Source organism: Erpetoichthys calabaricus, chromosome 10 (assembly GCF_900747795.2).
Source record: "Erpetoichthys calabaricus chromosome 10, fErpCal1.3, whole genome shotgun sequence".
Classification (NCBI taxonomy): domain Eukaryota; kingdom Metazoa; phylum Chordata; class Cladistia; order Polypteriformes; family Polypteridae; genus Erpetoichthys; species Erpetoichthys calabaricus.
Window position 1 is genome coordinate 231,666 of NC_041403.2, and position 11,936 is coordinate 243,601.

The following is an 11,936-nucleotide window of genomic DNA, read 5'->3' on the forward strand; positions in this document are numbered from 1 at the left end:
CGTACAACAGAAGCCGGACTCCGCCCACCGCAACGCTTCACACAGGGAAGTCCGCCCCTCGTATGCACACCGGGGACATCTGGTGGCCAACATGTTGAACAGCAAGTCAAGTAGCCAATGTCGGGGCGTTCAGTCTGTACATGTGGCCACGGTCACCTCACTGCCCCTCACCAGGCGTGTCCTGTTTCAGGAAGCTGGTCACATCCTGATGCTCAGCAGCACTTCTTCCTCCAATTGTTCCCGAGTTTGCGTTCCTCCTCCCAGCACTTCAGAATCCAGTACCAGTCTGCTGACCACACGCTTCAGCAGAACCAGCATGAAGCTGAGCTCAGAGAAATGCCAGTCCTTAACGGCCCCACAGCATGACTGCTAGCAGGTGTCCTCCACGTTCTGGCTATGGCATGGTGGCCCACCCAGGTGAGTGTTGGGTGAATCGAATCGGGCAAATCCGGACAAGTGACGGGGGGGGGGGAGGGGCGCCTGGCGGTGACTGACCGGAAGAGAGGCCTCATCTGAGATAACTGAGCAGGACAGAGTGACATTGGCTAGCAGAATGACAGACGTGTGGTGCTGTAAGGGTCCATGGTAGTGGCTGTTCTAAGGACAGGTCATGTTAGGGACAGCAACCATGCCCATGTCAGTCTCCGCTCTCCACATTTACTGCTACTGTTTGAATGAAATGGCCATGTCCCTCATTGGCATCCCACCTAGTGACCACTGTATCACACAAATGCAGACAAGTGCAGCTGGACGTGAGGCAGCCATCCCCTGTCCACTCACTGAGCATTCTGTCCTTCTGGCTCAGCCTACCGGGCACCACAAAAACAAGAGGGTCCATTGGCCCACCCTTTGACCACCTGCCCTTCTTCATTGCCGCCTTCCATCCCTCATTCTCCATGGACCCAACTTCTAATCCTGCTTTATATCTAAAAGTGTTCCTGGTCCCATGACCTCCATCGGTCACTTTGGGGTCTCCCTCATCCTGGACCTTCTGAAGTGTGCCTGGGGCGGAGCTAACGGCGCAATCCGGAAATCTGCAGGAGATTCCGCATGGGATTTAAAGTGGCATTAGTGGCAGCACTGGCAAGCAACAAGATGGAAGAGATGAGACGCGCACCCTGACGGACCGCCAGCCACCCCATTCCACAACTGCTGGCCGGCCAGAGGCGAGTGACCGTGAGGGACAGTAGGAGGCGCCTGTGAGCCGTTCACGTCAGAGAGCGGCTGGGCTAGCATGTTACGCCAGCCGCTGCCCCTGCTCTTAGCTTGGTATTCGTACCCACCTGGCCAACTGTCATCTCTTCAGCTAGCCGGTCACACTCCCTGCCCAGCCACTGCACATTTCATGCTGTACTCAGCCTGGCTAGACCTCGGTGCACTGTGCCAGATGGAATGTCACCTGAGACTTGCAGAAAGGCTACAAGATCACGGGAGGTGACAACATGGAGGGCACACATGTGCCAGCTCTTCTTGAGCACAAGCAGCTGCCGGTGATGAGACTGCCACCTGCAGGCTGTGACAAGCAACCAATATGATCTTCAGCTGCCTTCTCAGTGTGCCAGCTTTGCCATGGCCATCCCTTTGCACACAAGCCCTTAAGAATCCCCAGACCCACCTTCCCAGTGCAAGGAGTGCCAGTCTAATCCTAGTTTGTCTCCCCTGACAGAGTGCCACGCAGGACTGGGGCGAGGAGGTGGAGGAGGGTGCCATCTACAACGTGACGCTGCGTCGGGTGCACATCCAGCAGGCTGCCAACAAGGGGGCACGCTGGCTAGCGGTAGGCCATTTTCTGTAGCATCAAGGGGTACAGGTGATGCAGTGGCGAGGCATTCATGCTCTTTGTTTGGCAGGGAGACGCTGAGCGGCTGCCACCGGGTCACATGGTCAATCAGCAGGACACCCACAAGATCCGCATCATCAAGGCAGGGACACTGGAGCGGCTGGTGGAGACGCTGCTGACCTCCCCTGGGGACAACGACTCCATCTACGCCAGCGTCTTCCTGTCCACCTACCGTTCATTCGCCAGCATAGCCCAGGTCCTTCACCTTCTGCTGGACAGGTAACACCGGGCGGAGTGGGGCAGGGCAGTCTGATGGTGGGTCGGACATCACGAGTAAGCTTTAAGTGTTTGCAGGTACGGGGGGCAGGAGGATGACCATGGAGACCCCAGCCAGGCATTGGTGCACAGGTGAGGGGTCGGTCGGTCCGGCCAGCTAGCTAGCTGTTTTGTCCCTGGTGCTGGTCACTTTGTGTGCCACATGTTGCTCTCTTTCTCTACAGTGCCATCAGTTGCGTTCTCAGAACCTGGCTTGACCAGTACACCGAAGACTTTTCAGAGCCCCCGGACCACCCCAACCTGCACAGGGTGCTCAAGTACCTCCAGAGGGCTCTGCCTGGATCAGACACCGAGAGACACGCTCAGGCACTGCTGGAGCAGCTGCGACGAGCCGAGAGTGGGCAGGGGCATGGTGAGGTGACCAAAGTGGGGTTTGGAGGGAGGGATAACAAGGGGGGCTTATACTTGTCATTTCAAACCTGTGCCTTCCCAAGCAGAGGTCCTCTACACAAGTGACGCAGACAAAGTGGATGCCGAGACACCACTGGACTTTATGTCCATTCCAGAGGAGCTGGTGGCGGAGCAGCTGACGTGGATGGACGCAGTGAGTGGGCTGTGGGGAGAGGCTGGGGACCCTCGGGGTATGCTTGACTGGACACGTGTTTCTGACTCAGGAACTTTTCCGGAAAGTGCTGCCCCATCACTGCTTGGGGTCCGTCTGGTCACAGAGGGACAAGGAGGATAAGAAAGACATTGTGAGCACCATCAGGGCCACCATCAGCCAGTTCAACGCTGTCACCAACTGCGTGGTGGCCACGGTGCTGCAGGGTAAAGACCTCAAGCCACAGCAGCGGGCCAGAAGTATCGAGAAGTGGATCTGCATTGCTCAGGTGAGAGTGGGGCCCGCATGGCACAAGGGGTTTAGGGGTCTCGGGTACTCATGCCAATGGCCTCGTCCCCTAGGAGTGCCGCATTCGTAAGAACTTTTCGTCGCTGCGAGCGGTCATCTCGGCACTCCAGTCCAACGCCGTGTACCGTCTGAAGCGCACCTGGGCCTGCGTAGCCAGGTGAGTGTGGGCATCTGCCAGCTCGAGCGCCTGTGCCCTCTGCACATATGGCCCTGACGTGTCCTCTCCTCCCCCAGGAACAGCATGCAGGTGTTTGAGGAGCTCTCCAGCATTTTCTCGGACCACAACAACCACCTGACCAGCCGGCTGCTCCTGATGAGGGTGAGCCCTCGTGCGATCTGACCGCCTTCCACAGGGGGGGCTCCACACTGTTTTGGCTCACGGTGTTTGTCCGCAGGAGGGGACATCCAAGTTCGCAAACCTCGAGGGGGGCCGGAGAGAAGTCCAGAGGCGCATGCAAAGAGGACAGGTAGGAGCGGAGCGCCAGCCATCGCTACGAGACCCGGGCACTCCCCAAGCCCCGCACTTGGTCCTTTGGTGGTCACAAGATACTTGAGTAACGTTTTGTTGCTGTGTGCAGGGCACAATGCAGGGCACAGTGCCATACTTGGGCACATTCCTCACTGACCTGACCATGCTGGACACAGCGTTACCGGACTACGTCGAGGTATGTGGCCATCTCTGGGCCCACCAAGGTAAGTCTCTGCTGCTCCTTCTGGCCATCACTTTCTTCCCGTTTGCTTTTACAGGACGGCCTCATCAACTTCGAGAAGCGTCGGCGGGTAAGTCACGCCAACGGACTGCGCTGGCACGCCAAAGACACGTCGGCCCTTAAATGACCCCTTGCTCTCCGTCCACAGGAGTTTGAAGTCATCATGCAGATCAAGCTCCTGCAGTCGGCCTGCAACAACTACTGCCACCGGCCGGACAGGGCCTTCCTCAGCTGGTTCGGCGGTCTACCCCGATGGTCTGACAAGGAGAGGTGAGTGGCACCGACAGCACGCGTGCATGCCCGCCCCGACGCCTGACATCTCTCACTGTCTTCCCATGCAGCTACCTTCGCTCGTGCAGCATTGAAGTGCCGCCAGACGCCAGCCCCACATCCCTCAAAGCCCCCCGGAGCATGGTGAAGCGGCTGAGCTTGTAAGTGGTCGCCAGTCAGACCCCTGTGCGACTCCCGACACCTGACTGACGCTGCGGGTCTCTTCTGTCCACCTCATTTAGGTTGTTCCTGGGCACAGATCTAATGACCAGCCTGTCGCCAGGGAGGGATGGCACCAAGCCAATGCCCAGCAACAGCTCCGGGGAGAGCATGGATTCCATCAGCCTGTCGTCCTGCGACTCCAGCCCCTCAGACCTCGATCTGTCAAATGTAGATTCTGCTGAGGGTCCACCAAGGAAAATGGTCAGTTGGGGGGGCCCTGGTGGGGACGAGCATGGAACTGCCCGGTGGTCCACACCTCATCATCTCCCATGTGCTTGCAGCCCTCCACAGTGCCAGCTGATGAGCCCCATTGTGATGCCACCACAGTGCTACAGTCCCCGCCAAGCAAGGAGAGGCGAATCGTGCGGGTCAGTGTGCCAGACAGCCTGGGCAACGTGTACAAAAGTATACTGGTGTGTGCCAGTGGGCATCTCAACAACATAGCAGCTTGTGGGTACCTTCCATGCTCTGACTGCTCTTTTACAGCTCAACAGCCAGGACAAGACACCAGCGGTGATTGCGAGGGCCATGGCAAAGCACAACCTGCAGGAGGAGGGCAGCGAGGACTACGAGCTGGCACAGGCTGTAGCCGAGGATGGAGGTGCGGGTTCTGTGAGGAAAGCTGTGCCAATCAAGTCACGGCGCTGGGAGCAATGCTGTAGTTGTGGTGTTGGGCATGAATGCCTGGGTGCCACTCAAGTCACAGTGACAGCACTTGACACTGAGCTACTGGGCACCACACTTGTACAAGTATTGGAGGGTTTGATTAAAGTGTGCCCCCTGCTGGACAGATGCCCTGTCCACAGCTGGATGTAACCTAGATACATGCACTGCATTAAGTCTGTGGTCTTATCAAGTGCTGCCCCCCCAGCTCTTAGCGCCAGACTCTGCCCTATAAGAGGCTGTATTGGTAGGTGCCACCCCAGTCTGCCAGCAGTTTACCAATATGACCTCCAACTCTTCTCCTTTCAGAACTACTGATCCCAGATGATGCCAACGTATTCTATGCCATGAAGAGAGCAGCCAGCTTCAACTTGATCCTGCGACCCAAGGGCTCCACTGCCATCTCTGGAAGGCCACGCACTCAATCCAGCTGCACTCTGCCTCAGGCCAGGCAGAGGGCCAACCTTGGCACCCCTTAAGCATGATGCCCACCCTGCAATAAGAGAGACTTCTTGGGGGGCCGCATGACAAATGCATAAAGCATTTTGATTGGCCGATAAGCGCAGAGAACTCTGCCACCTGGCAGCGCATGGCAGGCACAAGTAGAACCTCCCTGGGAAATCAAATGCCAGTCATGGGAAGGAGGATGTGGATCAATGCCAGCAAAGAGCCACCCCTTACCGCCCGCCCGCCCAGTTACCCCCGACGAGCAAACACAAAGCTCCACACAGCACAGGGCACTGGCTTCACAGCTTTATTGACAAGTGATGAATTAGTGCAAAGTGCCAAGGGTAGGCCAGGCAGCGCAGCCCTGCGATTGTCACACAGTGTCCCTTCGTCCCCGATGTGCTCGCTCGCTCATGGCTAGGGCGTGTAACGCAGGTACTTCTTGCCAGAGGGCAGGTCTTTGGGGAAAACTCCGTCAGGGAAGAGCGCCTTGGCCTCCTCCTCGGAAATGTTCGGAAGGACCATGCAGCGATCGCCAGGCTGTGGAGAGAGCAGAGGGGTGGGGCAGAGAGGTCAGCCAACCACGCCACCAACACGGGGCCTGGCACTACCAACACTTGTGGACGGACTTTGTCGTCACTTCACACAGATGATGTCGTTTTTGCAGGTTGATTTCCGTGCCACGGCGTGGCAGCAGCTGTGTCTGTGGCATGTGGTTGACCATCCTGGCAGACACTGATGGGTGAAGCTTCACCTGGCAGTCCACAATGGCGGCTGCCCAGTCGGCTTTAGACTTTTGTTGCATTTGTACAAATTGAACTTTAACATATTGGCTCAGAGCCTCGCCAGTTCTGCCAGGGCACTCGTTTCATGCATGCCAGGTATGCCAATGCGAATGTCAGTGAGCAGGGATGAATGGGCACTAGAGACCCCCCTGCTCACCAAGTCCTGTTGTGAATTGGGTGTATGAAGAGTCCACTCATGTCAAAGATTTACCAAAAAATAAACCGTGGAACACACTGGCATGGTGTCTTCGAGCCTTTTGTTGATGACTGTCACCCTGTGGTGGTGAACGGGACTGGCAACGTGTTTGAGGTCAAGACAGAGTAACGCGACGTTTATGTCATGAAGCCACTCAGAGACGCATCCACTTTTATTAATGGACCACCTGAGCTACTCGTCTAAGACGGGCTGAAATTGAAGGACCGCGCCGTTAGGTACGGGACTCATACAAGCTGTGTGAATGCCTGAGGTGCCATCTGTTGGAATGACAAATGCAATGCATTGTATTTTTAGAAGATATTGGTGATGTGCCATCTTTTGGAACGACAGTCAACTCCATTTACTACGGTGGGTAAGGGTCTGTCATTCCAACAGATGGCGCATCACAAACACTCACCCTGCTTTTACCAGTCTGGGACCAAATGACAGAACAGAGACACAGGCACTAAGTTTGTTATTACAAATGTTTGTGATGCGCCATCTGTTAGAATGCCAAATGCAATGCACTTCATTACTGTTTGCATTACAAAATCCATTCCAGCGTTTGCATTGCACGCGTTAACGCCGAGGGCATCTCAGATGTGAAGCTCAGATGCTTACAGAACAGAACAGGAGACACCATCGAGACCAAATACATAGGAGGGCACCCCCGAGCTAAATGCCAGACCACCCCTGGAAGACAAGGGGATAACAAGACAGGCGCAGTGACGAGATTCTTTAAAAAAGTCGAGGAATTTATGAAGGAGGACAAGAATCCAAAAAGTCGACTCGGTCCTTAGCTGGGCAGCCAGTGGGGCGACGTCACTGACTTGGGGGACCTCAGTCTGCCACTCGGTAAGTTCAGCTGGGACACATGACAGTAGACTGTCCTCGAGGTGACAAAGGCAGTACAAGGCAGCAGTGCCATTAAGGGAGTGGCAGTGCCATCAGTGCACCACCAGAATATAAAGAGGCCGGTGTGGCTGACGTAAAGCAGCACAGCCTCAAAGGGTGACCACGGATGGGGCAGAGAAATCGGCTTCATCAGAGTGCCAATGGGCAGAAGACAGGAAGGAACCACCAGCTTCACCAATGGCCCCCCAGTCCTGCCCTGTCCCTTACTAACAATGCTGAAGGCAGGTCTCGGACCACCAGGAACACCTCTTATCACCAAAAGGGCACAATCTGACCACTGGCAGAAGCCCTGGGCTATATGGTGCCCACAGCTCTCAGTGACGCTGTCTGGTGGGTGGGGAGGGGGTTCAACCTGTGGCATACGGCGCACTGGGGTGGTCACAGTGCCAAACCTTTCAACTTGATGCCATTTTATACCCAATTCTGTATAATTGAATGCAATACAACAATGAAATTATGACTTTTGCTGTCATAGATGCCAACGACTACTCCAGTGGCTCAATGAGTCAACTTTCTAACTGCTGAAGTAACCTTAAGGCGCATTACGGGCCGTCCCAAAACCTGCAGCCCCCTACACGGTGGTCCTGACCCTCCAAAGACAGACAACGAAATGAGGCCAAAGAACAGAAAATCATCCAATCACAATCAGAGCCGAGTGGCACTTCATCACAAGACGTGAAAGAAAAAGTCAAACACCCCACGGGCCCCACAGCCAATCAGCTTCCACCGAGTTACCTTCCCACAATTCCCTGTCCACCACGAGATGACATGGAGGACGAGCGGCGCTGCTGGTGGCAGCTGAACGCTAAAAGCTGTAGAGCCTCCCACGACGGGGACAGTGAAGGTGATGAAGCTGCAATGTGCTACGGCAGCGGGGACGATTTCAAGATGGAGGTGTGACTGACGGACCCCCAGGTACAAATAAACGCAGAGCCGTCTTAATGTGTTGACACAAACGTCACATACCAGCTTCAAACACAACAGCTTGTAGGCTTACGCCGATCATCACTGGGGGGTCCACCACTGGTGGTCTACGAGGCTCAACGGGCAAAAGCCGGAAGTGCGCTTGCCAGCACGAAAAACGACTACTGGCACCTTGAAAAATGTTATTTAGACAAACACTAAACTGAAATAAGGCGTGTATAAAAACGACGTGTGACCCCCACCCTGACCCACCCAGAGAAAGCAAATTCAAAATCAAAGGCGAGCAAATGAGACTCAAACAGAAGAGGAAGAGCAGCACACGGCCCACCGGGAGTCACGAGGTGCCAACTCCATCGGTAGGCAGCCTGACTGAATTCATTCAGAGGGTCCGTGGAGTCGGTGGGACGACCAGCAGATGCCGCTCCTGCTTTCTACTCCTGTTCTCATCCCGTATCCTCCACCTTCGCTACTCGTAAAGCCCGATGGCTCCAGTGCCCGAGGAGGGGTTGGCGACGCCATCCCACCTTCACCCCGAAACAAACGCCTTCCCACACTTCTCCAGCGCTTCCTAGAACTTTGCGTGTCAGGCAAGTGGACCCCAGAATGCGGACTTCCTGCTCATTTGCACAGTTCACCGAATGTGGGCGTCTACACCGGGGGGCCGCAGGTTTGCTTTCTCACCCTTTTCTTTATTAATTGGTGTCCCGTTTTTGAATTCCTTTGAATTGACTTGCATTTCAAGACTCGGACCCCACCATCGTTCCTTGTTCCTTAATTAGCAGCCAAACAACAACGAGATACAAAACGAGCCAAATCAACCGGGGTCCGTCATCTAAAACCTGAACACAACGAAAGAGGAGGGTCTCAGGAATGTCGATGTGCTCAGGTCACCAAGTAACGTCTGCCAATGTACAACGAGAGCAGCAAAGCGCCACCGAGTTCAAGACGGGCACCTCACTGAGCAGAGTTTGAGGTCGTGACATGGGTGGTCTTCTGTTGTGTTCTCACTCGCTTCACACTTCACTTCGGTTTGAGGAAAGAAACTCCGGGGAACGAGGAAGAGAAAAAAAAAACGAATTCCAAAGTAGTGAATGAGCAGCAGAATTAAGAAAAGGGGTGCAGCCCCCAGGACCCCCGGTCTTGAGTGTGTCTGCCTTCCCTGTACGTACGTGGGAAACGGATTCTTAGTGCTACACCCCACCCCACCGGCACCCACTACTATGAGGGGACACTCCAGTGCCACCAGGCCGAGGTCTGCAGGGCCGCTTTGCTCCCTTTGGTGCTGCAGGCCATCAATGTCTTAAAGAAATCACGAAAGCCAAGGACCACCCGAGTATTTGAGTGCTACTGGGGGTCAGGGAATGAGGTGTGTGTGTGGAGGACCCTCCAGCAGGCCAAGGACCCCAAACACACACACACTAAAGCAACGGACAGAGCAGAGTCCCGATCCTGAGCTCACTGAGAACCTTTGGAAGGAGCGGACATCTGCCATCTCAGAGGGCAGGACCAGCAGGGTCTGGAGGCCATCGCCACAAAGGATTAAGGGCGGGGGTCTTTAACTCTGTCGAGGGCGGATTTAGTTTCCATACAAGAAGAAAAAAAAAAATGAACTTCAGAAATCAAATTAGAAATCTCCTGACAATTAAAACGCGAGGACGCTGAACCTGACAGACCTCAAATGCCAGGTGCCAATCAGCAGCTCTACCACCCTCGTCTGGGACTCCCACCGTGTGTCACAGGTCTCCTTCTGGAACACCAGTGTCCTCCAGCAGCCCACATGTGCAGTCACTGCCAGCTCAGTCGTCGTCAGCCTAAAAAGACCCGTCAGCTCCGAGACAATGCAACTCGACGAGGCTACCTGGAGGAGAGACCTCGGGGGGGGGGGGGGGGTTAATGATGACACAAGCGAGCCCCAGACGGTGACCTTGACTTGTCACTCAGCACCGCCAAGCTCTCCAGGTGAAGGCCAACTCCGCACACTCACCTTCCAGTCCACAGGGGTGGCTACTCTCTTCTGTGCCGTCAGCTGCAGTGAATCGATGACCCGCAGAATCTCATCAAAGTTTCGGCCCGTGGTGGCGGGATAGAGGATGGACAGCTTGAGTCTCTTATCCGGACCAACAACAAAGACCTGCAGAAGAGAAGGGGGGGGGGGCCATGAAATGGGGCCATCACTTACCCATCATGCACTTGCGCTTCACCCCACGTGTACTTACACAGCGAGCGGTCAGTGGGATGCCATCCTTGTCCCGCTCATCAGGGTCAAGCATTCCTAACTGGATTGCCAATTCTCTCTTGTCATCAGCAATTATTGGGAAGGGCAGAGTGGCGCTGGCCGGCTCTCCATTATAGAAGTTAATGTCCTGTGGACGAGGACACACCTCATTCAAACCAAACAAATGCCATTTGAGAAGGACACCTGAACCCACCGCCACCACCGTTACCTTGCTCCAGCCCAAATGGTCCTCCACCGAGTCGATGGAGAGTGCAATCATCTTGACATTGCGCTTCTGGAATTCTCCGGCCAATCGGGCAGCACGGCCCAGTTCAGTCGTGCACACTGGAGTGAAGTCTTTTGGGTGCGAGAACAGGACACCCCACCTGTAAACACACAAGCTCACAAATGAGGTGGCCACCCGGGCATTTTCATGCAGACCACCTTCACAAACAGAGCCACTTGGAGACGGGCAGAGAGAGGAGGAGCAGGAAGACATGCGCCTCACTCCACGTCATCGCTCCTCTTGGGAAATAATAATCCACGCGCCAAGCAGCAGCAGCAGCTCCCCTGGCACCAATGGCACGGCACCATGGATACTCGACCTGGAGCCGAAAACACAAACTCTGCACAACTAACCACCTGAAGAGGAGGAGCAGCCGCAATGACCCACATTTCAGGCTCGATGAAGAGCCTCGTCAGCACAAAGGCAGAGTTCACTCTCCACCTCCACAGAAGGCCCATGTAACCACAGCCCACCCGACACCAAGTGTGCAGCCTTCTCCATCCGGATACACACTCCGGGGGCACAACGCAGTCCACTCCACGTCCGTGCGAATCGCCCTCTGCCTGCCCAGCACCGTCCACATTTACCTATCGGACATAAACCCACCCAGTTATTACTGCTACCCTCTCACCCAAGCGGTGCTCCACCGTCCACAACACACCCAAATATCTGCTGTGCTCCATTTGTCTCAGTGCCACCGGGCGGGCCATTCCAGCCACATCAGCTCTGGCGTCCCGGCCCGTCTGGACTCCGCGAAAGGCGACAAACGACCTGTCAACTCTGACACGGAGACCGCACGCGCCTCCCAGCCCCGCCGCCACTAACGCCTGCGCCCACGTGAAGGCAACACGACGCCGACTCTCCAATTCCTACTTCCCGGCTTCCCAAGCGGCTAGACGTGGAAAGGCACGCGAAGGCGCCCACAAATGACAAGACTCACGAATCTTCCAGATAGTCGTGGAACTTGATTTTTCCTAACGTAGTGTTGGCTTCGAAATTGGGGAAGACGTCCCCGAGCAGAATCCCTGGCATGTCGGCGACTGGGCTACTCGTGTTTCTCCGGCGTAGTACGCGACTGGCAGGCAGGCAGGCAGGCCGTCGGCTTGGCAGGGCGCAACTAAACCGTCATCGGCGTGACCGGCGAAACCCCGCCCACTGCGCCTCACCCAATCCGTACCGAGGAAACAAAAAGCAGAAGCTACACCCGCTCAGCTCGGGGGAACGGCGGCCACGCCTACCACACGATGACCAATCCCATGGGGTTATGACGTCACGATGCTTCGCTCCAGCACCCGTGCAGACGTCTAATTAGCGGCCCCCTGGCCTCGGTTTCTAGA

The 11,936-nt window shown here is 55.6% G+C and overlaps 2 protein-coding genes across 3 annotated transcripts; one reads left to right on the forward strand and one right to left on the reverse strand.

The window, feature by feature from the left end:
• Positions 1-184: 184 nt before the first annotated feature.
• Positions 185-5,587, forward strand: rgl1 (ral guanine nucleotide dissociation stimulator-like 1). Of its 2 annotated transcripts, none has more exons than XM_028810705.2 (18): positions 185-417; positions 1,667-1,777; positions 1,851-2,059; positions 2,135-2,188; positions 2,281-2,468; positions 2,551-2,660; positions 2,731-2,946; positions 3,020-3,123; positions 3,201-3,285; positions 3,362-3,433; positions 3,545-3,631; positions 3,714-3,746; positions 3,825-3,946; positions 4,018-4,107; positions 4,189-4,369; positions 4,450-4,581; positions 4,655-4,769; positions 5,141-5,587. In XM_028810705.2, the coding sequence occupies exons 1-18, from the start codon at positions 397-399 to the stop codon at positions 5,308-5,310; spliced, it is 2,100 nt and encodes a 699-aa protein (XP_028666538.1). In that variant the 5' UTR covers positions 185-396; the 3' UTR covers positions 5,311-5,587. The 2 variants fall into 2 exon arrangements, with proteins under 2 accessions (XP_028666538.1, XP_028666539.1); XM_028810706.2 differs by having other exon boundaries at positions 188-417; positions 2,554-2,660.
• On the reverse strand, positions 5,572-11,732 carry prdx6 (peroxiredoxin 6). The gene is made up of 5 exons (XM_028810707.2): positions 11,540-11,732; positions 10,543-10,699; positions 10,315-10,461; positions 10,083-10,229; positions 5,572-5,818 (listed from the first exon to the last, which is right to left on the reverse strand). Exons 1-5 carry the CDS (start codon positions 11,629-11,631, stop codon positions 5,696-5,698), a joined length of 666 nt encoding a protein of 221 aa, XP_028666540.1. The 5' UTR covers positions 11,632-11,732; the 3' UTR covers positions 5,572-5,695.
• Between the last annotated feature and the right edge of the window lie 204 nt (positions 11,733-11,936).

Excerpts from the sequence above, each read along its gene's own strand:
- prdx6 (XM_028810707.2), bottom strand. The coding sequence starts at position 11,631 with ATGCCAGGGATTCTGCTCGGGGACGTCTTCCCCAATTTCGAAGCCAAC. Across the intron at positions 10,462-10,542 it reads ACCATTTGGGCTGGAGCAAG|GACATTAACTTCTATAATGG; the intron begins GTAACGGTGGTG and ends CCTCGTCCACAG. Across the intron at positions 10,230-10,314 it reads TCCCACTGACCGCTCGCTGT|GTCTTTGTTGTTGGTCCGGA; the intron begins GTAAGTACACGT and ends TCTCTTCTGCAG.
- rgl1 (XM_028810705.2), top strand. The coding sequence starts at position 397 with ATGGCATGGTGGCCCACCCAG. Across the intron at positions 2,661-2,730 it reads AGCTGACGTGGATGGACGCA|GAACTTTTCCGGAAAGTGCT; the intron begins GTGAGTGGGCTG and ends TTTCTGACTCAG. Across the intron at positions 3,434-3,544 it reads GGCGCATGCAAAGAGGACAG|GGCACAATGCAGGGCACAGT; the intron begins GTAGGAGCGGAG and ends TGCTGTGTGCAG.